Source organism: Brassica napus, chromosome A9 (genome assembly GCF_020379485.1).
Source record: "Brassica napus cultivar Da-Ae chromosome A9, Da-Ae, whole genome shotgun sequence".
NCBI lineage: Eukaryota > Viridiplantae > Streptophyta > Magnoliopsida > Brassicales > Brassicaceae > Brassica > Brassica napus.
In genome coordinates this window covers 13,808,534-13,832,973 of record NC_063442.1, presented here as the reverse complement: position 1 = coordinate 13,832,973, position 24,440 = coordinate 13,808,534, and the positions used below count along the sequence as shown (strand labels likewise).

Sequence of the window (24,440 nt, the reverse complement as noted above, 5' to 3'; positions counted from 1 at the left end):
AGTGTGCATGTGAATATATTTACAACAGTGTACATGTGGACATCGTTACAACATGTACCTTTAAACATAGGAACATGTGGATATGTTGAGCCAAGATCGTATCCATGTGGTTACTCAATATACTCGTGTACATGAACATGATATACATAACAACAAAAATGCAGCATGGATTTTGTTTACTTTATTCGAATAAATCAAAATTTAACACGAACATGATGTACATCTCCAATTATATCCAAAAGAATCAAAATTTACATAATTAAAATAATTTAGACTTTGCTTTGGATTCTCCTGTGGCATAGATTTTGTGTACACATATTCACCATTTGAACATAAATATTTAAACTTGTAAATCTATGTTACAAATTCGTAAATGTCTAATTGAATGTTGCACCATGGTAAAATGTACATGTCGATATTGGTAGACAAGTGTACATGTAGATATGTTTATTATTGAGCTACTTGTAATATTTCAAAATGTACATGTCGATATTGGTAAATAAATGTACATGTGGATATTAAATCTTGGTGCACATGTGGATAATGTACATCACCCATCCTCATGAACTTTATTTAGTGTCAATGTATCCATCATACTCCATCAATTAAATATATGCTCCAGCGTATAATTATGTTTTAGCTAGTTTTTTAGATATAGAAAATATTCGAATAAATAATACATCATAAAGAACCACATAATAATGAAAAAAAATCTAACAAATGGGATATGAGTTATGTATCATTACTTCGATGTACACATATATATTATTATTTCGATGTAAACATATATATCATTTGCAACTGTGTACACGGATATAGTTATCATTACTTCGATGTACACATATATATCATTTACAAGTGTGTACACATATATATTTACAACTGTGTACACAAATATAGTTGATTTGACTCATTACTTCGATGTACACATATATATATATATATATATATATATCATTTACAATTGTGTACACGGATATATTTATCATTACTTCGATGTACACATATATATCATTTACAAGTATATACATGTGTACATATAGATATCTTTACAACAATGTACACATCGATAAAGCCCACAACCGATGTGTACATGTGTACACATAGATATCTTTACAACAGTGTACACATCGATAAAGCCCACAACCACTATGCACCATGTCTTTAATGAGTGGAAATTTTGTAAATAACATATCTTTTTCCTTTTAGGTTACAGAAAATTCTGCAACTTTCTATTCGAGTCGCCATCAATTTCTTTTCACTTAATCATCATTTTCTTTGCAATTTTAACACAAAAACTTACAAATCTTATTTAGATTAACCGAAAAACAATTAAAAACAAGATTTTCAACAAATCAAGTTTTTAACTGATTTTAACCAACATTTTTTTGTCGATGTCCGCTAAGTGTTTATTCTTTGATTTCTGGCCACCACCGCCGTGCTTTTGAACATAGGTAAGAGAGTTACGACACGGTAACAATATGGACGACTAGATCTTGTCTCCGACGAGAGCTTGTCGACCTTCTCGTATGACTCTTCCCAAGAGAGAAGGACGAACAACATTGTTTCCTTCTTTTGTCATTAAAAGTCTCTTTATCCTCTTCATCCTCTTTTGCCATAAAATCCTTGTTTCCCAGATTTTTTATTGAGATTTCTCTACCATTAAAAGTTATTTCTCTTTTACAGAGAGAAAAAGAAAAAGAAAATTAAAAATTATGGGGTCCGTTTCAAAAAAAGAACGTAATTAGCTTGTAGTTGTGAAAAATTATCCTAGTAGCACAAACTGCCTTATAATGTTATAAAAACTCATAAATTGTCCTATGGTGAAAATAACTCATATAAATATAAATTTCTGTATGCGATAAGTATGCATAGCACATAAGTCTTCCATGCACTCCCGCATTCTCCTCGTATACATTACAGCGTAGTACATAATTCATGCATGTACTCTGGCAGCTCATACGTGTACAGAAGTCCTACATGTATATATGCATGTCTATTCTATGCGTCACTCTAACACAAACGTCTTTTCATTCCCGCATTTCACTACATAAACAATATATGCATGATACAGAACTCATGCATGTACCCCGTAGACTAATTATGTGTAGTACAGTCTACAGAACTCATGCATGTACTCTCGCAGTCTAACACCATACTATATTTATTTATATATATAGATATAATAATCTCCTAACATCATCAAATCAAGCAACATTTGAATCCTCTAAAACTTTATTTCCAGTTTACGTAAACAATTTAATTCATAAGAACAAGTAAATGCCAAACAGACTCAATCCATCACAAAGAAACATATTCGAAACAAAACTATATGGATTGAAAGTTCTAAGTGGAATAGCGAGAATTCACGAGAATATCTCTCGTATTAGAAATAAGGAAAAGTGGTCTCTAAACTCTTATTGCTCAAACAGACTCCAAATATGAAATTAGAGAGAAAATCGAGATAGAACGGTAACGTTATAGTTTGTATATCTAGCATGCAAAAGATATAATATAGCTATTTGGTTAGTTCAAATGTGATATTCACTTCATAGATATGTTATTTTAATTATTGGTGAACTTTAATATAATTCAAGTGTCCCGTTTTGCCTTTTTAAACGGTTTTAGAAGCAGCACAGAGAGTGAGTTCATCGACAGTATGTATCGTCAAGAACGTATCGGAAATGCTACAAGACATTTCCTAGGCGCAAAATCCAAATTCTTCTTCAAACAAGCCTGTCGAAAGAGAAACCTAGTGAGTCCACCTATTGCTGAGTTTATAAAAAGTGTATTGCGATAAAAGGTACGCACGCGTGATGTTATTTTCAGCTAGCTGCATTCTCTTCGGTTCCATATAACTCCATCCATTTCTTAACTTCAACTTGTTCATTGCCAGAAAAATGCAATAGATAATGTCGAAAAGCTTACCTCTGAGATCTGGAGTTCAAGAGTGAGTCTCTTCTTATATGCCTGAAAAATTCTTCTTCAGATTGGAACAAAGAACTAGAGACCTTTTTTTCTCTTCTTGGTTTATCTTTTTGTGCTGTAGGTTTATCGATGATGCATACACTGAGAAAATACCTGTTGCTATCGTAACAGCCTACTGCAAGAGTGGAGACAAAGTTACCTTGTAATATTTATTTCTTAAAATTAATTAGTTACCTGTCGTATAATAGATCCTATCTTTAGTTCAAACTTCAAAGATGCACAAATATCAGTCGCTCCTAGAGATCACTAAGGTTCACATGCATATGAATATAATATAATCCATAATGCACAAAAATCAGTCGCTCCTAGACACAAAGTTACTATATAATCTTGACGTTCATGCTAATTTGTTTTTTTGTGATTAACCCACATATGCAAGGTGAAAGTGACAAAAATTCACGAATAAAAAAAAATCCAACGTAGATTTTTCTGTGTTGTTTCTCAGAAATCTTGATTGCTCTTTTTTTCATTTATGATGCGGGTATATTTAATAGATCCATAGTCGAGATGCTTGGCCAAGAAAGACTTCCCAGTCTGAAGGTTATCGGAGACAAAGAGGTGGACAGGGTATGTATGGCCAACTTGTTCTTGGCGAAGGAGTTTCTTCAAGTCTAGAGGATCAGCTAGTGAAGGAAGTATAACAAGCAGGTATAGAGTTCGGAGACAATTTGCATCTTGATCCCTTGTACTTGCAGTATCTCATCCTCCTGATTTTTTTTTTCTTACTAGCGTCTGCTGAGACACAGAGGATAGCAGAAGAAGTTACTTCGAAGCTAATTAAGTGTGGACATCGACACAAGCTCAGCTGAGAGGGGATACTTTCTGTTCTTCTCTACAAGAGAAAAACTGAGTTCTAAACCTGAAAAAGAACAATAAGATTATCTTAATCGTTTTCTTTTTTTACTTTTTCTCCAGACTGGAAAAGGTTGTCGTTACGTGTAGAAAGCTGTGTACTTGTTGCTCCTAGCCAATCTGGTGTTTATGCTGCAAAGATGATAGGCATGCGAAGCAGGTATGGTGTGTCTGAGTTTGATGTATCTTCTTGAAAGTTGCTTCTGTGTAGCATTGTTCATTTCCTCCTTTTCGCTAACCATCTCCTTGTACTGCTAGACTTTTGGATGGGTTTGGTGGTGCAGACTTGTTGACTATCTCTAAACTTAGGCAAAAGATTAAGTCCTTAAGAAACAATCCAAGAAAGGAGTCTTAGATTATGCCGTCGACCAACCATATCTGTTTAGTTCTCGAAGTTGTTGTAGTGTTTCAGCTTGATGATATTTATCTATCGCTACATCATACATGTTGCAACATATTGATTACTGTTTTGGTTAGTTTTCAGACATCAAACAAGCTTATATTCAGACACAGTAGTGTCCATCTTGATCCAAAATTTGTTCATTTTTTGGATGTTCAGATGAACAAGAGATAAAGAAATGTTTTGTTCTCACTGTTCTGAAACTTGAAATAAACAATTCACAGGACATTGTACTTCATCAAAGACAAGACAACCTTAGAGAATTACACAAAAGGAAAATGGAAACTGGTACACAAAATATATAGAAGCAAACACACGCACAGTAAGTTAAGATATCTAACTAATTACAAATGAGATCCAAACCTCTCTTTCAAATACAAATACTTTTAGATTCCACAAGGTTTGAAATATCATGCATATACACTTTTGTTGTCAATGCAATCAAAGTAAAGCGACATTGTCAAAGATAAGAAGAAGATATCTCTCTTAAGCACAACATGATGCGCTTGCTGCCGTAGCTCCTGGCCCGTTTGGGAGAACCATCCCTGTTGGGTTTTCTGCTGGCTGCACGCGCGGTAGCCTTTTTGCTGTAGCGGTTTGAGCAAGAAAAAGCAAAAGGAATTTAGTCGTAAAACATAAACATTTTGTTTGAAATTTGGTTTCTTGAGTGTAAGAATGACTTACCGATTTCGTAGAAGATGTCTTTGACATTTGTTGCAGTCTTCGCTGAGGTTTCCATGAAGAAAAGGCTGTTCTCTTGCGCATATGTCTCTGCCTCCTGCAAATATGACAAATAGTATATGACTATCAAGAGCTACTTAACAACAGAAAACAAATTGTTCTTTTTTTACCTCTGGAGACACTTTCCTTGCATCCAATAAATCAGCTTTGTTTCCAGCAAGAGCCATCACCATATTAGGGTTACCTATTTGACACGACAACAACAAAACAAGAATACAGAATCAAATCCCTATTATAGTAAATAAGCCATAGTCAGCGAGTTATGTACCTTGTGCCTGCAGTTCTTGAACCCATTTCTTCGCTCTCTCAAATGACGCCTGTGAGAATAGAGAAATAAGTTAAGTTAAACTAAAGCCCACTGTTGATCAGCAAGTCAGCGACTAGATCACGGGACTGAGAAATTCGTACTTGATTAGTAATGTCAAAGACAATAATGGCAGCAGCTGCACCCCTGTAGTACATAGGAGCCAAGCTATGGTAACGTTCCTGACCAGCTGTATCCCATATCTCAAACTTCACAGTTGCGTCATTCACAGCCAGTGTTTGAGAGAAAAAAGCTGCACCTATGGTTGATTCCTGTATACCACAACAAGTATCCAAACCTCAAGAATCAGCCACGGAAACAAGATAAAAAAGTAGAGACTATTGTGAGAATCTCCACAAACCTGGAACTCAACAAACTGATCTTTGACAAACCTAAGCACAAGACTTGATTTTCCAGCCCCAACATCCCCAAGTAATACCTGAAGAACGTAACCAAGTTTAGCACCAAACCCAAAATAAAGGATCTGCTACAGAAGCTAACTGGTGTGAGAAACCCTTAGCCAGCCTAGATTAAAATCAATTCTTGGATATTTGATAACTAATTAATCAATATAGACCCTTGTTGTATAGGTTTTAATACAACTCAATCATAACACTAATGCAGAAATTAAATTAAAAAAAAAAACAGTCTTAACATAGAAAGATAATATCGGAAACCTAATCAATAAAGTGAAACACTAAAACTAGTTAAATAAAAACACCCTAACCTAACCATACCTAACAAGAGTCGCATATCACTAACAAAAAGAGCTCATAATGATCATAGTCACAAGATATAACAAACACATAGGGATACAAACGAAGTAGCTACACGCAATTCAAGAAAGATATAACCTTTACTACAAATCATAGTTTCACAGTGATAAAGCATGCAATTTGAGATAGGAATCTAATCCGATTTCGTAATTACAAATTTGACCGAAAATTCCCCCAAATTGGAAACAGAATTTACATCAGAGATCAACGATCCAATCAAAAGCCCAGAAAGAATCTAAAGCTAATTTAGAAAACAAAGCAGACCAGTTTGGCGTTGATGTTCTTGTTTCCAGCGGTGGCCATGATTGTTGATCTGAAGCTCCGAGAAATCGCAGATGAGAAACGCGTTGACAATCTAAAGACGGAGAAAAGTTCCAAACGAGAAGAGCGAAGAAGCTTCTTCGTCAAACACACACAACCAAATCTATCTTTATATTGCTCTCTCTCTCTCTCTCGACGACGACGATGAAAGCAAAATAAAGCCAGAGAAAGGTCAAAGAAACAAATATTATACGGCACGATACTTGTGAGGAACCCCCAGCCAAGAGTATCCAAATTGCGACAGTCTCCTGTATTTATATATAATTCTACAAAGCACCCATAACAAACATTCAGATTGGATTGGTCAATTTTTTTTTTTGGTAGGTTGCAGGAGACATGAGTCTCCTATTCTTTATTTAGAATAAAACAAAAAAGTTACAGACAAACTTGTCGAGGTCTAGAGACCCCCTGACTATCCTCCAAAGAGATAGCACCAATACTATCAGGCACAAGTTCAAAAACATGCAAACCCAATGATAAAGAAGAAGCATAGTTAGCTAATCCATCTGCTAGACGATTAGCTTTCCTATACACGTGCGACACCTTGACTAACCAGTCTCTTGATATGAAGCCATAGCACAAACGTACTAGGAATGACAGAGGATTAGAGTCGTTAATCCTTGTCTGAAGAAAGCCCACCACACTCTCTGAGTCCACTTCCAGCTCTAACTGCCGATATCCCCGGTCCCATGCTATACATAGACCGTAATATACTCCCCACAATTCTGCCAAAGGTGCTGAACAGATTCCAATATTAAAGGCAAAACCTCCCTGCCACACACCATACTCATCTCGCATAACACCCCCCGCAGTAGCAAGACCCGGATTCCCTTTCGATGCTTCATCGGTATTTAGTTTTATCCATCCATGCGCTGGTCTCTGCCATGATATCTGCATCCCCACACGTTCCCGAACTCGACTGCAATCCCTAAGTTTATCATGTGCTGTTAGCACTTCCCGAGCTTTCTCTTTAAGAAACTGCACTCTGTCTCGACACTTTCCTTCGTCTCCAAAAACATAACCACATCTCCATTTCCAACACCACCAAGCCGTTAGAGCAAAAGTCGTGGGCCATAGATTTCCAAGCTCTGCTTCTCTCTTCGCAAGATTCTCAAAGAGCCATGGTAGGAGTGGAAGCTGAAAGAAACGTTGCTGTCTACTCGGAGGGAGAAGTCGCGTCCACAACCCCACCGCTGCTGGACAGTCCCGAAGCACATGAAGAATAGTTTCATCTCCACCCTTACACAAAGGACACACACTGGTCTCACTCAAATGTCTACGTTTACGTTCCACATTAGTCATAATCACCTGATGCGTTACCAACCAGAGAAAAACACGGACCCGTTCTGGGGTCATCACACTCCACACCCGCTGATATAAAGCTTCCATGTTTGGCCGTGGCACCATATTGCTTGTCAAGAAAGCGTAGGCTGACTTCACTGTAAACACACCATCTTTGCTCTCTCCCCACGACATTCTATCTCTAGCACCAGTTACTTCATCGATCACCACAGATGCCAATCTCAGACGATCGGACATCGACATATACGGTGCAATCTCTTCCTGTAACCAACCAGATCCAGTTTGCCATACCTCCCGAACCCGTACCTCCATTTTTTCTTCCGGAATATCCACCATACTCAACATGGCCAAGGGTTCATTGGCTAGCCAATTATCCTTCCAGAACCGGATGCGAGAACCATCACCAAGAACCCAAGCCATTCCCGGGACAACCACCTCTCGTAATCCCATCACTAGGCTCCTCCATGTCGACGACCACGTTCCCTTTGTTTCCAACCACGATGCGTCCTCTACTTCTCCCACTCGAAACTTCTTCCTCAGTATATTGACCCAGAGTCCATCTTTCATGTTTAACAACCTCCAACCCAACTTAGCTAATAAAGCAATATTCATTTCTCGAGCTAAGCGTATCCCAAGTCCACCTTCACTCTTTGGTTTACATATCTTCTCCCAAGACAGCAGATGTTGCTTTCTATTTCCCTCGTGGCTACCCCAAATGAAAGACCGAGCAATTTTGTCTAACTGATCCAGAGTTGATACCGGGAGAGCTATGGTGCTCATGGTATGTACTGGGATAGACGCAAGAACAGACTTAGTCAGTGTAATCCTCCCTGCCAGGCTTAAGAACCTCCTCTTCCAACCAGCTAGTTTAGATGACACCTTTACAATAACTTCTCCAAACGTCTCCTTATTAATTCTTTTTTGAAACACAGGCATACCCAAATATTTTTCCAGCTCTTTCGTTCCCTTAATTCCACTCTCACTGCTTATTAAACTCGCTAAATCCCGGTGCACATTCTCAGAGAAGAAGATTAGAGATTTTTCTAGACTTACTTTCTGTCCAGATGCTCCGCAGAATTTCTCCAACACTCTGCGAATCACTCGAATCTGCGAGACTGACGCCTCCGCAAACAAGATCAGGTCGTCCGCAAAACAAATATGTGACAAAGATGGCCCTCCCCGAGATAGCTTTATTGGCTTCCACTCCTTCTCAGCAACAGCGAGTTCAATTTGATGACATAAACGCTCCATACATAGAACAAATAGATATGGAGACAGAGGGTCTCCCTGCCGAAGTCCACGCTGAGGCATAAACGTCTCTGTCCTCTCCCCATTCCACAGTAAACTCATCTCTGGATTAATCACGCATTGCATAATCCATTGGATCCATATCTCTGGTAACTTTGCTGCTTGGAGAGTATTTTCCAAAAAATCCCATCTGATTCGATCATAAGCATTTTCAAGATCTAATTTAAGCAACATCCAGCCTCTACGTCCTTTCTTCCTCCTCATCGAGTGAACTGCTTCCTGAACTACTACAATGTTGTCCGTACTAAGCCTGCCTGGTATGAAACTCGCTTGCGCCGGACCAATGAGATTGGGCATAAGCTTCTTTAATCTCAGCACCATCGCTTTTGTTATTGTCTTGAACAAGACATTGCATAAGCTTATAGGACGAAACTGCATTATTCTTTCAGGCTTGAGGACTTTCGGTATAAGAACCAACATTGCATCATTCATCCCTTTGGTGAGTATTCCTGATTCAAAGAACTCCAGCGCGCACCTCGTGACCGACTCCCCCACTACTTCCCACGAATCCTGGTAGAAGACAGGTTGAAAACCATCCGGTCCTGGGGCCTTAAACTTACCCATAGATCGAACCGAAATCTCCATATCCTCAGCAGCAAACGGTTTGTTCAAAATCTCCTTCTCATCTCTCGTGAACGCAGTAAAGCCCTGCTGCGGAAGTTTCTCTGTATTCATATTGAGATCCTCCGTTGAATACAATCTTCTATAATAAGCTATTGCTAGCTTCTCCAATTCTTCCGACTGATCTATCCAACGACCATCTTCATCCTTCAGCATCTCAATTTTATTTCTCTTCCTTCGAACAATTGTACTCGTATGGTAGTAGTTTGTATTCCTATCACCAAGCACAACCCATTTCTCACGTGATTTTTGATACCATAGAACCTCCTCCTGTTCCAAAACAACATCAAATTCTTTCTGTAAAGTCACTTCCCTTCCCAACAAGGCATCTGTCGGGTTTCGCTCCAGCTCTTCTTGAATCCCCTTAATATCATTCATTAACTTTTCTTTCCGTTGTTTCACATCTCCAAATACCTCTTTGTTCCACTTTTTAAGCTTCACTTTCAACAACGCAAGAGCCTCAGGAGTACGCATTTCCCTGTTCCGAGATGCCGAGAGTAGCTCTTTGAATCCTTCATGTTTAAGCCATACCGCTTCAAAACGAAAAGGTCTCCTCTTAGGATTACCTCTCCTCTCAGGTTCTAGCTGCACATAAATTGGTGTGTGATCCGACGCTAAGAATGGAAGGTGCGAGACCACCGCCTCCTGCCACCTTAGCCTTGTCTGAGCATTACACAAGACCCTATCCAACCTTTTAGCAACAAAATTCCGAGTATCTTTACCTCTTCTCCATGTGAATGTGCTTCCTCTAAAACCCATATCAACCAACGCAAGTTCATTTATCCACTCTCCGAACGCCAAGGAGTCTGGTGAAAGTCTACCATTTCCTCCTGACCTCTCATCCAATCTCAAGATAGTGTTAAAATCTCCTCCTATCAATATCGGCTCAGCGATATTTTCGATCACCCGCTTCAACTGTCCCCACAAGCCACTTCGACGACTGACTGTAGGCGCAGCATAGACCGCGATAAGGTGAATAACTTCCATTCCAACTTCCACCCGTGCATGGACAAACTGTTCTGACGATTCCACAACCGTTAGGACACCAACATTATTCCTCCACAATAGCCAAATGCCGCCACTCTGTCCAACGGCATCCACCCGAAAAGAATTCTCAAAACCTAAGCTCTGACAGATCTTCATCGCTTTATCCCCTCCCGCATGAGTCTCGAATAGCGCAAGAAAGTCTGTGTCGAACTTCTTCAAAATATATCTAATAGAACGTCTGAAATTGGGTTTATTTGCCCCCCCGGCAATTCCAGAATATGCAATTCATCATTCTTATAATGATACAGTCTAAGTGAACTACCGGGGTGTCCTGTTATGCAAGGGACAAAACCCTTTCATCTCCCTGCGAACTCGTCTGCGCATTCGACTCGCATTTTTCCGTCTCGCCGATGATACCATCCATCGGGTTCTCCAACTCTTCATCTCTTAATTGCAATGGTTTCACCGTGACCCCGATTTCCGTCGCATTCTCTCTGAAGACACCACCAGCTCTCCCTGCGTCCAACCTCTTAACTCTCAGTCTCTTACCAGATTCCGACAGACTGATCCCCCCTTTAGTTGGCCCAAAAACTAACCCTCTAGCAGGCCTGTTATTTAAATTTTTGGGCCTTCCCCGTGTTCCCTCTCCTATCTTTTTGTTTCCGGTCCACTTCTCTTTGTGCACCACTTTCGACCCAGTTGATAAATTTGTCGACCCCCCAAAAATCAAAGCCTCCTTGCCTTGCAAGTCTCTCTTACTCATAGTTCTTTCAATATTTAGATCATGGTTTTCCTTGTTACCCTCCCCAGAAACCAGCTCTTCTTGTGTTTCACCCAAGTTCGTATCCATCTCCAAGTTTCCATATTTGTTCGATAGAATAATCTCTGCGTTCTTCCTGCTCTTTAGGATCTCTTGAGTATTCTGGTTTGCCTCCCCGCTTGCTTCACCAGTCACTCCCTTCTCCAGCCGAGATCTCATATGCGTCGCTCTCTTTGGTCCTCTTACAGGGATAAAACCATCTTCTTGCACTTGCTTTCCTTGTCCAGTGGCTAGCCTAGAATTCGCTTGCGACTCTGTCTGTGTGTTTAAATTAGCCATTCTCTCCGCAATTGTTCTTGGACATGCATGCACCAAATGTCCATAAATTCCACACTTCAAACAAATTACAGATAGCCCTTCATAAGCCACAGAGTATCTCTCCCCGTTTATTAGTACTGTCCCCTTCAAAGGCTTTGCAAGATTCACTTCAACACAAATTCTCGCAAAACGTGCTCTCTCAAAGTTCAAGGTAGTTAGGTCAACTCGAATTGGCCTCCCCAACCCTCTAGCTATGCCCATGAGTATTGATCGATGATAGAAATTCACTGGAATGTTCGACAATCTGATCCAAACCGGTGTCGTCACAATATCATCCCTTAAAGGATCAAACTCTGGCGACCAAGCTCTCACCATGAGATAACTACCAAAAGCCCTCCATGGGCCTCCTGTTAGTGCCGCCAAATAGTCGTCTTCCTTCTCAAACCTAACCATGAAGAATTGTCGTGGAAGATCCATTACGTGCATCGTTCCATTCGGTCTCCATAGTTCTCTTAGTTTCCTGCTCAAGGCAGTAATCGCAACGCTCCTCCCCAAAACCTTAATAATCATGCACTGCTTCCACATCCCGTTCATCGCTTCCAACACCTCCGTTCCAATTATGATCGATGGTTCACCATCCTCTCCATTAGGAAACTCCACTCGAAGTCTTTCCGACACGAACGAATCATCAATCAGACTCTCTGGATCTGGCATGCCTCTCCCATTCGTTCCCGCTATCCTAGCTGCCCATGAGGTCACCGCATCCGGCGGATCTCCTGGTGGTCTCGCTCTTTCTCCCACATCCATCATGGTTGCATCCCGATCTCCTGCCTCCAAAACCTACCCTCGCCAGTCGCCAAAACTCTAGCCATTTGCTTTGTCAACACGATTGGATTGGTCAATTAACATATATAAAAGTGTAGTTTTCAAAAAACAAAAAACAAATTGGCGTAGTTTTCTAATAAAAAGCTCATTTGAATATTTTTTTCTTCAAAATTAAAGCAGGATTCAAAACAAATTAATATCTATACTATAAATATAAGCCAACTATTTGAAGATTGTAGCTCTATTTCTGTTTTAAAATAATTATCTCATCGTTTCACACATTTTTTTCATCAATTATTTAATTTTTCTCATCATTTTTATTACATCCTTAAATCATCGGAAAGTATCCAATGAAGATATTGGTCTCCACACCATTATCACATTAACACATTTTCCACAAAAAAATCATTTACAGATTCATTTCTAACCTCTTTTAGTTCAATGGAAAAGACACCAGCAGTCTAATTTTCTTTCAAATGCTATTATAACTTTAATAAATATAACAAATAGACCTATTCTTCAAAAAAATAAACATGCACTTCGAACATACCCATCAAAATTTAGTTTCTTTCGTTATTTTATTATGGGTAATATTCCAAAAGTTATATATATATATATATATAAGAGAAATTAAATAATCTATCAAACTCAGCCAACTCACGCCCTAGGAGGTGTTATTGGTTGTATAAGTTGAAATCAATTCTATTAGACTTAAAATAGATGAGATTTTAAAAGTTTTTATTCAGTTTATAGATTAAAAACATGATTTATATAAAATTTTCAATCCTTTTTAAACTATTTATAAAATAATTATGATATCATTTGATTTATGTGACAGAACCGAACTCTATTTTAAGAAGATTCTCATTTAAAATTAATTTCAATTTTTTTTTCTAAAAAAATAATATAAGAATATAAACTGAAATTAAAATACCTAAACACATATAAAACTATATCAACACAAAAATCACCAATATACAATGGAAGTATAATTTTGCGTCAAGAAGATCCTTTATTTTCTTACCTATTCATCATGTGCACAAAGGCTTTAATTGCGAATATTAACAAGGTAGAGAAAGAGAAACAATAAACGGAAATGTAAGTGACCAGAGCTTGTCTATCGATATCGCATCTGCTCTTTGTAAACAATAGTTTTTTTTAAGGATTTCCAGGATTTTAAAGGAGTACGAGGTAATTTCGGATCAACTAATAAACTTTCAGAAATCATCAATTCAGTTTGACCATAAGATATATGACTCGAGATGACAAGAACTGCGAGATATCTTAGGAATTCAGAACCTAGGGGGATAAGATCTTACTTGGGACTACCAGAGAGTTTTGGGGATCGAAGATACATGTGTTTGGCTTTGTTCAGGAACATTTAAATAACATGGTGAATGGTTGGACTTTTACGTTTATTACTAAAAAGGAAAAGGAAGTGATCATCAAATTAGTGGTGACGGCTTTACCAAATCATGTGATGTCTTGCTATCGATTACCAAAGACAATCACAAAGAAACTGACGAGTGCGGTGACAAAATTTTGGTGGAGTTCAGGAGGAAGCGCAAACATCATGCACTGAAAATTATGGGATAAATTATGTATAAAAGGAGGTTTGGACTCTAAAGATCTCATTTATTTTAACACGGTGATGCTTGGTAAACAATTTTGGCATCTGATTGAGAAGTCAAATACTTTATTCTCTGGAGTTTTCAAAGAAAGGTACTATAGGAAGGCTTCACCCCTGGAACCAATCCGATCATATTCCCTATCGTATGGCTGGCGGAGTATGGTTTCTGATAGATCTCTGGTTAGCAAATGACTAATTAAAAGAGTGGAATCATGATTATCTATATCCATATGGAATGACCTATGGCTCAATTGGTGAAGATAGTTTTGGGAACCGGAAGAATGACCAGCTTTTACAACTTACTTGAAAGATATTAAAACCTTGAAAGAAAGCTTTATCAACCCAAAGATCAATCATGTAGGAAGAATGCATAATTAGTGTCAAATTAACTATCCAATAACACCCCTTTAAATTAATAGTAAAGTTAGAGTCGGTCGTTCACACATATTTTTTCCGTTAATATCAACAAATTAAAATTTAAATGAAATTTTTTTTTGTGTTGTTATATCAATGGAAAAAACATAGTTATGAAGGTTGTTTAAGGAAACTGATCACTTTATATTTTAGTTTTGCGCTTATTGCATTATGTTTTAAAAATAATTTTCTTAATTTACATTTGTATGAAAATTAATTAACGATCTTTTTAAAAAATAACTCAATTTTGTTTTTTTTTTTTACAATGTTCAGGGGTAAGGTTTGTTCTATATCATTATTTGTTGGGCAATTCTCTTAAATAGTCTATTTTTAATTTTTGATCACAAAAATAGATCACAAGGAGGAAAATGACCAAAATGTTTAATTTAATAGGTAAAAAGATCCTAATAACCTAGATATATAAAAAATAAAAAAATTAAAAAAAAATAATTTTTGTTTTTATAGTTTTAGGTTATATGTTTTCAAATTCGAACTTTTTTATAATTTTTTTTATAATAATTTTTTCGAAAAATGTTTTTACTTTTTTTCACTTTTTTTGTAATTCAAAAATACTTTTTGAAACTATTTTTAAAATTTTATTTTAAAATTTTTATTAATTTTAATATTTATTTTTTATTTTATAAAATTTTAAATCTCAATCCCAAATCTTCACCCCTTAACTCTAAATCCTAAGTTTTGGATTAGTTAACACTAGGGTATAAGTGTATATTTACCTCTTTAATGAAACATTTTGGTCAGAAACTTTTTTAGTGTTATCTTAGGATATTTCCCTTTTTGTTTTAATAAAATATATTGTTGGTTTTAACTATATACTAAGATAATTTTCATTTTCAAACTAAAATTGAGTTAATATTTATGTACATTAATTTTTAATAATAATTACAAATTTAATTAATTATAAAAATGAAAAAATGAAAAGATTTTATAAGATTGTATTATTTAAAAATAGAATATATAAAATAAAATGTGGGATGGTGTATTATATTAAATAGTTTTTTTTTTTTTTTTTTGCTAAATATTATATTAAATAGTTTTATATGTAAAATACTAAATTAATTTTAGTGAAATGTCTATGAGTAGTTAAAGTTTGTGTGACATAAATCATAAATCGCAGGTAGATGTAAGATAGCTTAAGAGCTTATCATTTTATTTTTATTTTAATTTTATATTGACACAATTCATAGAGAAATTAATAAAAGGTGACGTAGGTACAAATTGAAAATTGGTGTAATTGAAAACGCTGAAATAAAAAAATTCTCTTTTCAAGCACACCAATCCTCATTAGTTTATATGTTTTCCCCCAAATATTAGTTTATATGTATGGCAATATTAGATAAGGCAAATATTACCAAATATTACCAAATATTAGTTTTCCCTCACCAAATATGTTTTCCCCCAATCCTCATTAGATAAGGCAAAAGAGTTACAAAGGATGAAAGTTGGAAATGGAAGCACAACCTCTTTCTGGTTTGATTCATGGTCGCCTATGGGTAGACTACATGATCTTCTTGGACCTCGAGGATGTATTGAGATGGGCATTCCAGCTAACTCAACAGTCTGTATGGTCATGACCGGTAGGAGACGGCAGCGACATCGCATAGATGTATTTAATGAAGTTGAAACTCTAATTGATGCGCAAAGGGAGAAGATGACATTGGTGCAGGATCAGGCTCTCTGGAAACAGGGCACTGATAAGTTCAAATCTATTTTCGTGACAAAGTTCACATGGGAGCTAACACGAAAGCATGAGGCACCAGTCACATGGTGGAAGGTGATATGGTTCCAACACTGCACTCCGAAGTATGCTTTCTTACATTGGGTTGCAATTCATAATAGGCTGTCCACAGGAGATAGAATGCTTGCTTGGAATGCAAGTGTGAATCCATCTTGCATATTATGTCATGACCCTTTGGAGACTCGGGATCACCTGTTTTTCGAGTGTGCTTACTCATCTGAGGTTTGGTCGCTTCTTATGTCTAGTCTGCTCCAAGGGAGGTACACTACAAAATGGTCGGAACTGGTGGACCTGAGTATGGAGACAAATCAAGGTTTTCTTGAAGTTTTTCTTATAAAGTACACTATCCAAGCAACAATATATTCGCTTTGGAAAGAAAGAAACGAAAGGAGACATGGGGCTACTCCCATTGCAGCAGTAGCGCTTGCAAGAATGGTGGATCGCCAAGTTCGGAATAGATGCTCAGCTTTTCGCCAACAAGGAAACTACAAATTTGCAGCGGCGCTCTCTTTGTGGTTTGCCACAAGATAACACATATGGTTTTCTTTTTAGAAGATTTGTAGTATTTTTTTATTCTTCAAAAAACTGAAGCACTAGTTGTAAAAAGGTATTTTCTTTTGAATAAATTTAACATATATTCAAAAAAAAAATATTAGTTTATATGTTTGACACATAATATAATCATTATTGGTATATGTATGTGCACATATACATCTCATGCGTTAACAGATCATGTAGCTTTGTCCTCTTATATAATACATTTCGATGTATTATACACCTCGTATTCCACGACGACATGTTCCTTAATTATAAGTTCCAACTCATTCAATTACTAAAACAAGAAAAAGTCCCAACTCATTCCCTATATTTGGTTAAGGTCTCGAGCTCAAAAAACCCTAATCATTAATTCCAAAAAGGGCTCTTAATTATAAAGTCACAAACATAACTTAATCAAAAGAAAATAACCCAACAAACACAAACAGACATAACATAACATATAACAAACAGAGAAAAAAAACTGAAAAACAACTCATCAAAAGATTGATGATTTTTGTTGTTATTCACGAACCTTGGAAAGTCCATGTGAAACAGCTTCTGTGACACAATCCATAACTTGAAACCCTATTCTTTCTTTCTCCAAATCATAAAAAACCTTCACATTCTGCTGTTGAAAGCTCCCAAAAACCCCGGCCGGACCGTAGTCTCCATCTTCCATGTTCCGAAACAACAAGCATTTCACAACCGAACCGTCGCTAGGTGCGCTCATTGCGTAAAACGAGTTGCCTTGTGGAAGAATTAAGGCTGCATTGTTCAAGAAATGGAAAGTGATCGAAGGAAACATCATCGTTGCATCGTTTTCGAGACTAGTGAGATTGTTATTAGGACATGGCACTTTGTAGCATAGATCAAAGCCTGTTCTTGATTCTGTTTCCGTTGCTCTAGGATATGTGATCGTTGACTGGAGACTTGTGAGAATTTGTGAGTACAAGGGATCGGGTAAATGTGTGTAAGTTGTACCCGAATCAATCAACATTCCTCCATTTCCTTGTGAATCAAACTGTTTCAACGTTAAGGGAACTTGTGTAGCGGTGACATTTGTACCTATTGTAATGGACTCTAAGCCGAGGTAGTAGCTGTTAGGGTACATTGGAGTATTCAACATGGGGGTAAACTGCAAAGAGTTTGTGAGATTGCCGGATAAAAGAGAGTCTCCTAAGATCAAAGGGCTTGAGATATTAGGGTTATTGACAAACTTGAAAGGCAAGAAACAATGAGAAAATCCCTTTTGTACAAACCCTAACTGCGATGGGAGAGAAAGCAAACCTCTTCCAAATCCGGCAATGCCTATAGGTTCGTGGTAAGTGGATGCAACGCACCCAAAGGAAAATCTTGGTACGTCCCTGGTTTGAGTCTTCAATATATCTCTGGTTAGTATCCCAGAGACAAGACCACCTTCACCATACGTATAAGCAAAGGTGGGACACGGCCTTAAGCAAGTGGACTTGAGAAGCATACCCACAGAGCAGCCAGCTATTGCACAAGGGTCAAAAGCATTGTCTGAACTATGAATCTCAACGCAATAAGAACTAGCACAAGAGGCTCTAAAAGATGAGGATGAGTGAAGAGGAGAGAAGGTTGACGATGATTTTAGATTGTTGTTCTTGAAATCGTAACAATCTATGCAATTAAAACTTAGATTCCCACATGGGACCCAAGTGAGATCACTTCCTGTGTCCATGTACACTTGGACTGATTGTGGAGGTGTTCCGATGTTTAAGGTTATCAAATAACCATCTCTCACTTCTCTCAACGGCTCCATTACAGCACCTATTGATGATTCTAAAGGCTTCTTGATCCTTTCTTGGATTTGAGAATTTGGTGTGGGAAGAGAAACACTTGATTTGGTCAAGGCAAGAACATGAAAGGAAGATGGTGATGATGATGATGATGACGACGATGATAATGATGAAGAAGAAGAAGAAGAACTAGGGTTTTTATGTTGTCTTGCTTGGTTTATGCTGAAAATATTGAGAAATATCGTTATAAATAGGAAGCTAAACAAGACATTGATTCTGGTTGTCATCACTTATAACTTACAAGATGATGGTGAGGAAGAAAGATTTGCAAATGAAAGGTTTCTATGTGATTGTGTTAAGTTGGTTTTGGTATTTATAGAGACGAATTAGGGTATTAAAGCATTTCTTAAAATTATTTTTGTGTACTTCATATGAAAGAGTTAGTAGTATATATAAATAACGTATTTGATAAACTAAGATTTATATGTACCCTTCCATGTGATATTAGAGCATGAGCATTGGTGAACCCCTCTTTGGGGTTCACAAGTTTATTTTAATATTTTTTTGTGGGTCCATGAATAGTTATGAACCTGTAATTGTTTTTTTCTGCATTGGTGAACCTGAAGTATGAGTTCATAACAATAAAATAATAATATATATATTTTTTTTTAATATTCAAATTATCCAGAAAACAAGAATAAAATATTTAAAATATTATTAAATTTTTGAAAACTATTTATTCAATACATTAAAAGATTAGATTACATAAATTGAGAAATAGAAAAACAAACAAAGTTTATTCATCTTCATCACCAAACTTTTGCCAAATATTTTCCATTAAATCAGCTTTCAAACGAGCATGCTTCTCTTGATCTCGGACTTCTCTGCGCATGGCTAACATATCACCGGCATGAATACTTTCTCTGGTTGTCACCTTTGAACTTCTGCTTGACTCTCCTGATTCGAACTCAGAAGTATTTATTTGAGCGTATCCGTGTCGTTCGTTCTCTACAATCATATTGTGCAATATGACACAAGTTCTCATTATCTTTCCTATCTTTTCCTTGTCCCATTGTAGAGCTGGGTTTTTAACAATTGCAAACCTCGACTGCAATACTCCAAAAGCCCGTTCGACATCTTTTCTGGCGGATTCTTGCTTTTGTGCAAATTTCTCGGCTTTAGGACCTTGAGGAAGTGGGATGGATTGGATAAATGTTGACCAGTTTGGATAAATTCCGTCAGTAAGATAGTAGGCCATACGATAAGTGTGGTTGTTGACCTTGAACTTAACTTTAGGTGCTCGACCATGTAAGATGTCATCAAAAACCGGTGACCGATCGAGAACATTGATATCGTTGAGTGTACCTGGTAAGCCGAAAAATGCGTGCCATATCCAAAGATCTTGTGATGCCACGGCTTCTAAGACAATTGTCGGCTTTCCTGAACCCCGTGTGAACTGACCTTTCCAAGCCGTTGGACAGTTTTTCCACTCCCAATGCATGCAGTCGATGCTGCCTATCATCCCCGGAAACCCCCGTACCTCTCCAACATCGAGTAAGCGTTGAAGATCCTCGGCTGTAGGTTTTCGTAGATACTCATTTCCAAACAATTCTATTATTGCATCAGTGAAATTTGCCAAACACAAACGTGATGTACTGTCACCAAGTCGGAGATATTCGTCATATGTATCTCCCGATTGACCATATGCCAGCATACGTATAGCTGCGGTACACTTTTGAAGTGCAGATAGCCCATTCCTTCCGCAAGCATCCCGTCTTTGCTGAAAGTATGGAACTTCATTACTTACACGTTCGACAATGTGGAGGAACAAAGGCTTGTTCATTCGAAAACGCCTCCTAAACATTTCCGGTGGATATGTAGGATTTTCCTTGAAATAATCGTTCCATAGCCGATTGTGTCCTTGTTCCCGATCTCTTTCGATATAAGCCCGTCTTTTGTGCTTGTTGGGGTGAGCATGAATCACTGAGTCGATGAAATTATCAACTACTTGGTCAACCATTTCTTCTAAAGCTTCATCAACTTCATCACTTGATGAGGAAGACATTTTTGTTTTTTATCCTAAAATGACAAAAATGGCAAAAGGGGATTTGTAACTATCATCATTTTCATAATCTACATTCTTTTTCACATTATATTAGATTTTTTTTTAAATTCTATTTTTATTTCATTACTCTATCATATTTTGCATAAGCTATATTTTTTTCATTATTATATCATCATTTTCATAATCTACATTCTTTTTCACATTATATTAGATTTTTTTTATAATCTACATTCTTGTTGCATTATCACACTTACCTTGATTTGGAGCTGTTGTTTGTTGTTGAATTCTCTTACTCTAGTAGTGGTTGAGCACCACGATCACCACGTTCACTTCCCTTTACCTCACAGTTTGTTGCGATGAGAAGAGAATAGAGAGACAAGAGAAGAGAAGAGACTAGAGTAGAGAAGAGACTGGAGAAGAGAAGTGAGAGACAAGAGAAGAGAAGTGACTAGAGTAGAGAAGAGACTGGAGAAGAGAAATGAGACAGATTCTTTGTGTGCTTTGCTCAGTTGTAAGAATAAAAGACACACATGGAGAAGAGAAATGAGACACATTTTTAAACCAAACTGAAAGACATAGTTTATATAGAGAAGGCAGAGTTTAAAACATCCGTGAATCAACATATTTTACATCAGCGAATCAACAGCAAAAGACAAGTCCTACACATAGTACATCCTATTTTACATCCGTGATTAAAAACTGACATAAAGTCCTACATCCTTGACCCTCACCTGCAACCTTCAGACCCGTGACCTGCAACACCCTGCCCTTCCAACCCGTGACCTGCAAAACAAAATAGAACACAATGAGTAAGCAAAACAAGAGATAGGCTTATTCTTAAGCAGCTATTACACTAACCAAATCAAAGCATTTCAGAGATAAGCTTATTCTTAAGCGCCACTTCATGATCAGATAGTGTTTCAATGTTTTTGGCTAAGAGACGATCTAGGATTTTTTTATTGGAAAGGGTGTTTTTCTGAGCTAGAATGATCTGTATCTGGTCATAAGCTGCCTCGTTCGGCTTCTTGCGTTTGGCAGCTTTGCTGGCCTTGACACCCGGAGGCCTAACCTCTTCCTCAGCACTCACCACCTCCGGACCACTTTCCTTCCTTTTCTCCTTCGGCTGACAGTGTGATCTCCATTTCTGATCGAACCTAAGTTCCCTCCAGCAATGTTCAAGACAGAACTTGACATTATAGTCATTGAAGAAGATGTCATGAGCAAGCTTCATGACATCATTCTCTGTTTGCCCACTCGCCTGCTCCTTCAACGCGCTTTCATGGCATCCCACAAACTTGCAGACCTCCGCATTCACCCTTCCCCACCTCTGCTTACATTGACTCCACTCTCTTGGAAGGGAGCCAACGAGGTGAGGACTTGAATTGAAATACTCTTCTATCCTCTTCCAAAACGATCCTAGCTTCTGTTCATTGCTCACTATGGGATCCTTGCTGGTGTTCAACCAAGCACTGATCAGCACAATGTCCTCTTTGGTTGACCACCTTTTCCTTTCCGCTGGTTTAACTAACCCGGGAGAGGTAACATGTGCTTCAGCAGAGTCTATGTCTATTGGTGGACTGCTCTGCGAAGCTAACAAGTTAACAAACCCGTGAGAGTTACGGGAAGAAGGGTCCATTGTGTTTAGAGGTTTGTGTGATTTTGGTTTGGTGTTTAGAGGTTTGTGTGATTTTTAAGCTTTGATTGTTTGTGTTTTTAGAAGTGGAATTCCTATGTTTTAAACTACTTTCGCATTGGTTTATTACACAACAACCACTGCAGTTAATTAGACAACAACAAAACTTAATTAACACAACAACTTATTTACAGAACTACTTTGCATTCATTACACATCAAATCACTTCAAAACTACACAATATTTAAAACTTCAACCAACAAACGTACACTTATTAATGAATTGTAGTCTAGCTAGTTCAGTTCAGTTCAATACGAGTTGTAGTATAGCTAGTTCAGTTCAGTTCAATACGAGTTGTAGTCTAGCTAGTTCAGTTCAGTTCAATACGAGTTGTAGTCTAGCTAGTTCAGTTCAGTTCAATACGAGTTGTTGTCTAGCTAGTTCAGTTCATTCACTTCTATTTCAGTTGAGATTGAGTGTTTACCTTCGCTTGTTACTCGAAGCAGAGCTTCTCCAGGTCAGCTACTTGCACCGTCAAGTTATAAACCTCCGCAGTTAGGCGATCAACCTGCCGAGTGAGCCCGCTAGCCTGTGCCTATACATGGAAACAACAATTATAAGTTATTAAAATTAATAACAGTAGAGCAAAATGTAGAGATAAACGTACAGAAAAATAAATAAAATAGTTGACAACTTTGTGACTAACCTCCAGTGTCTCAATCTGGTTTTTGAGACTCGGAATCAAATTCAACAGCTGCTCAGCCTCCTCCAGACGCTTAGTCAAGCTTTCGATCTGCTCCTGGACACCAATCACCCAAGGCTGACGGTAGTGAAACCCATCAGCCTTGTTTATAAACAAAAAAATATCAGAAAACCATTTTCTAAAAACATAAATGAATCGAAATGGTCATCAGTGTCTTACCTCGTAGTTGGCACAGGTGAAGAACCGCTTCCCGGGTTGAGTATCGTACTCCTGCTTCACTCGAACCTCGTCTATGATTCTCCCACCACAGGCACACCTTCTCGGAATGCCATATTCAGAATCGCAAGTGTATGATAGCATGTTGACGTAGTCCTTTTGCTTCTTTGAATGACTTCTCTCTGCTGCGGGATCCATCTATAAAACAAATCGAATGAATTTGAACATTAAAATCCAAACAATATAATAAATTTAGAACTATCAAACGCAAAACCGAATCAATTTTGAACCCTAACTCCAAACCCCTCTATCGATTTGAAATCTCATAGAAACTAACCCTAAATGAAACGAGCATGCCGATTTACATCAATTAATAGAAAACCCTCTATCGATTTTCATCCCAAAAACGAAAACCCCAAAATTGATTTGAAATGTGCGAAAACGATTTCGAGCAAAATCGACCAAATTAAACCGTCAATCTACTCGATACTAACCTCAGGTCGTCGAGAAGACAGTCTGTCGTCGATTCACACACAAACAACTCAGAGACTCGGCGTCGCTCGTAAAATCGCCTCTCACACACAAACCCTAGTTTTTTTTCCGAGAAGAGAAAATGAGGAGAGACACGGGGAAACCCTTCTTTCCTCCCCCTCTACGCGAAATCTTTCATCAAGTAAACAACTGACACGTGGCTAAAACCGCTTGATACCGGATCAAGCGCAAGGCCCGCTTCATCGAAACAAACCCATTTTATATTTCATTTTAATCACCCGGGCCTTAGAACTCGAGCCCGTGAACCTCACTAAATACCCCGATGCGCATGGTCTTATATATTAGATACCTTGTTCTAAAACTCGCCCGAGTTACCGATTACTCGGCCGAGAACTCGTTACGCAGTGGTTCACCGTGGCGAGTTAGAGGTGATCGGTGCAATTATTCGGCAAACCGATTTCTGTCAGCCATGAACGTTGTTTAACGAAAATCGCCGATTAGTTAACTAAACCGTGGAATCTACCGTAGAACAATTACTTACTTTCTTTAATTTATAAGTTCAAGATCGTAACTTTTGTTGAGAATCAGTCAAATTTGTGTGAAAAACATCAGAAGATCATTGAAATCTGTTTAACAAACGTGAAAATGGTGAAAATGGACAACTAGAGAATATGTTCTACAGACATTCGAGAGGAAGGAGATGATGTCACTATGGTAATTTCTCTCCATTA

At 37.7% G+C, this 24,440-nt stretch overlaps 6 protein-coding genes and 1 pseudogene across 7 annotated transcripts; 2 read left to right on the top strand and 5 right to left on the bottom strand.

The window, feature by feature from the left end:
- Nucleotides 1-2,912: 2,912 nt before the first annotated feature.
- LOC125578070 lies at nt 2,913-4,195 on the top strand (annotated as a pseudogene).
- A 396-nt stretch (nt 4,196-4,591) lies between these two features.
- LOC125578266 (ras-related protein RABF2a-like) lies at nt 4,592-6,610 on the bottom strand. The gene is made up of 7 exons (XM_048740637.1): nt 6,326-6,610; nt 5,647-5,724; nt 5,390-5,557; nt 5,250-5,298; nt 5,092-5,165; nt 4,925-5,018; nt 4,592-4,827 (listed from the first exon to the last, which is right to left on the bottom strand). The coding sequence occupies exons 1-7, from the start codon at nt 6,362-6,364 to the stop codon at nt 4,727-4,729; spliced, it is 603 nt and encodes a 200-aa protein (XP_048596594.1). The 5' UTR covers nt 6,365-6,610; the 3' UTR covers nt 4,592-4,726.
- Nucleotides 6,611-6,757: 147 nt separating this feature from the next.
- Nucleotides 6,758-12,488, bottom strand: LOC106358735. Its single transcript, XM_048740357.1, has 6 exons — nt 10,953-12,488; nt 10,485-10,813; nt 9,018-10,376; nt 7,543-8,912; nt 7,165-7,350; nt 6,758-6,969 (listed from the first exon to the last, which is right to left on the bottom strand). The coding sequence occupies exons 1-6, from the start codon at nt 12,486-12,488 to the stop codon at nt 6,758-6,760; spliced, it is 4,992 nt and encodes a 1,663-aa protein (XP_048596314.1).
- Nucleotides 12,489-16,000: 3,512 nt separating this feature from the next.
- On the top strand, nt 16,001-16,834 carry LOC125578069. The gene has a single exon (XM_048740356.1). The coding sequence runs from the start codon at nt 16,001-16,003 to the stop codon at nt 16,832-16,834; it is 834 nt and encodes a 277-aa protein (XP_048596313.1).
- A 526-nt stretch (nt 16,835-17,360) lies between these two features.
- On the bottom strand, nt 17,361-19,100 carry LOC106392625 (probable aspartyl protease At4g16563). The gene has a single exon (XM_013833434.2). It carries the CDS (start codon nt 18,885-18,887, stop codon nt 17,361-17,363), a length of 1,527 nt encoding a protein of 508 aa, XP_013688888.2. The 5' UTR covers nt 18,888-19,100.
- A 10-nt stretch (nt 19,101-19,110) lies between these two features.
- On the bottom strand, nt 19,111-24,047 carry LOC125578265 (putative nuclease HARBI1). Of its 2 annotated transcripts, none has more exons than XM_048740635.1 (5): nt 23,712-24,047; nt 23,221-23,415; nt 23,005-23,142; nt 22,783-22,893; nt 19,111-21,448 (listed from the first exon to the last, which is right to left on the bottom strand). In XM_048740635.1, the coding sequence occupies exon 5, from the start codon at nt 20,663-20,665 to the stop codon at nt 19,397-19,399; it is 1,269 nt and encodes a 422-aa protein (XP_048596592.1). In that variant the 5' UTR covers nt 20,666-21,448; nt 22,783-22,893; nt 23,005-23,142; nt 23,221-23,415; nt 23,712-24,047; the 3' UTR covers nt 19,111-19,396. The 2 variants fall into 2 exon arrangements, with proteins under 2 accessions (XP_048596592.1, XP_048596593.1); XM_048740636.1 differs by having other exon boundaries at nt 21,219-21,448.
- On the bottom strand, nt 21,528-22,301 carry LOC106420370 (glutathione S-transferase T3-like). Its single transcript, XM_013861214.1, has one exon. It carries the CDS (start codon nt 22,299-22,301, stop codon nt 21,528-21,530), a length of 774 nt encoding a protein of 257 aa, XP_013716668.1.
- Nucleotides 24,048-24,440: the final 393 nt, after the last annotated feature.

What these genes read in the sequence shown, in the direction of transcription:
- LOC106358735 (XM_048740357.1), bottom strand. Translation starts at nt 12,488, where the DNA reads ATGATGGATGTGGGAGAAAGAGCGAGACCACCAGGAGATCCGCCGGAT. An exon ending in GCTGAGCCGATATTGATAGG is followed by an intron (nt 10,377 to 10,484) that starts AGGAGATTTTAA and finishes ACTTGCGTTGGT; the next exon opens with TGATATGGGTTTTAGAGGAA. An exon ending in GAGATGAGTTTACTGTGGAA is followed by an intron (nt 8,913 to 9,017) that starts TGGGGAGAGGAC and finishes ATGTCATCAAAT; the next exon opens with TGAACTCGCTGTTGCTGAGA.
- LOC125578069 (XM_048740356.1), top strand. Translation starts at nt 16,001, where the DNA reads ATGAAAGTTGGAAATGGAAGCACAACCTCTTTCTGGTTTGATTCATGG.
- LOC125578266 (XM_048740637.1), bottom strand. Translation starts at nt 6,364, where the DNA reads ATGGCCACCGCTGGAAACAAGAACATCAACGCCAAACTG. An exon ending in TCTTTGACATTACTAATCAA is followed by an intron (nt 5,299 to 5,389) that starts GTACGAATTTCT and finishes CTATTCTCACAG; the next exon opens with GCGTCATTTGAGAGAGCGAA. An exon ending in CAAGGAAAGTGTCTCCAGAG is followed by an intron (nt 5,019 to 5,091) that starts GTAAAAAAAGAA and finishes TCATATTTGCAG; the next exon opens with GAGGCAGAGACATATGCGCA.
- LOC106420370 (XM_013861214.1), bottom strand. Translation starts at nt 22,301, where the DNA reads ATGGACCCTTCTTCCCGTAACTCTCACGGGTTTGTTAACTTGTTAGCT.
- LOC125578265 (XM_048740635.1), bottom strand. Translation starts at nt 20,665, where the DNA reads ATGTCTTCCTCATCAAGTGATGAAGTTGATGAAGCTTTAGAAGAAATG.
- LOC106392625 (XM_013833434.2), bottom strand. Translation starts at nt 18,887, where the DNA reads ATGACAACCAGAATCAATGTCTTGTTTAGCTTCCTATTTATAACGATA.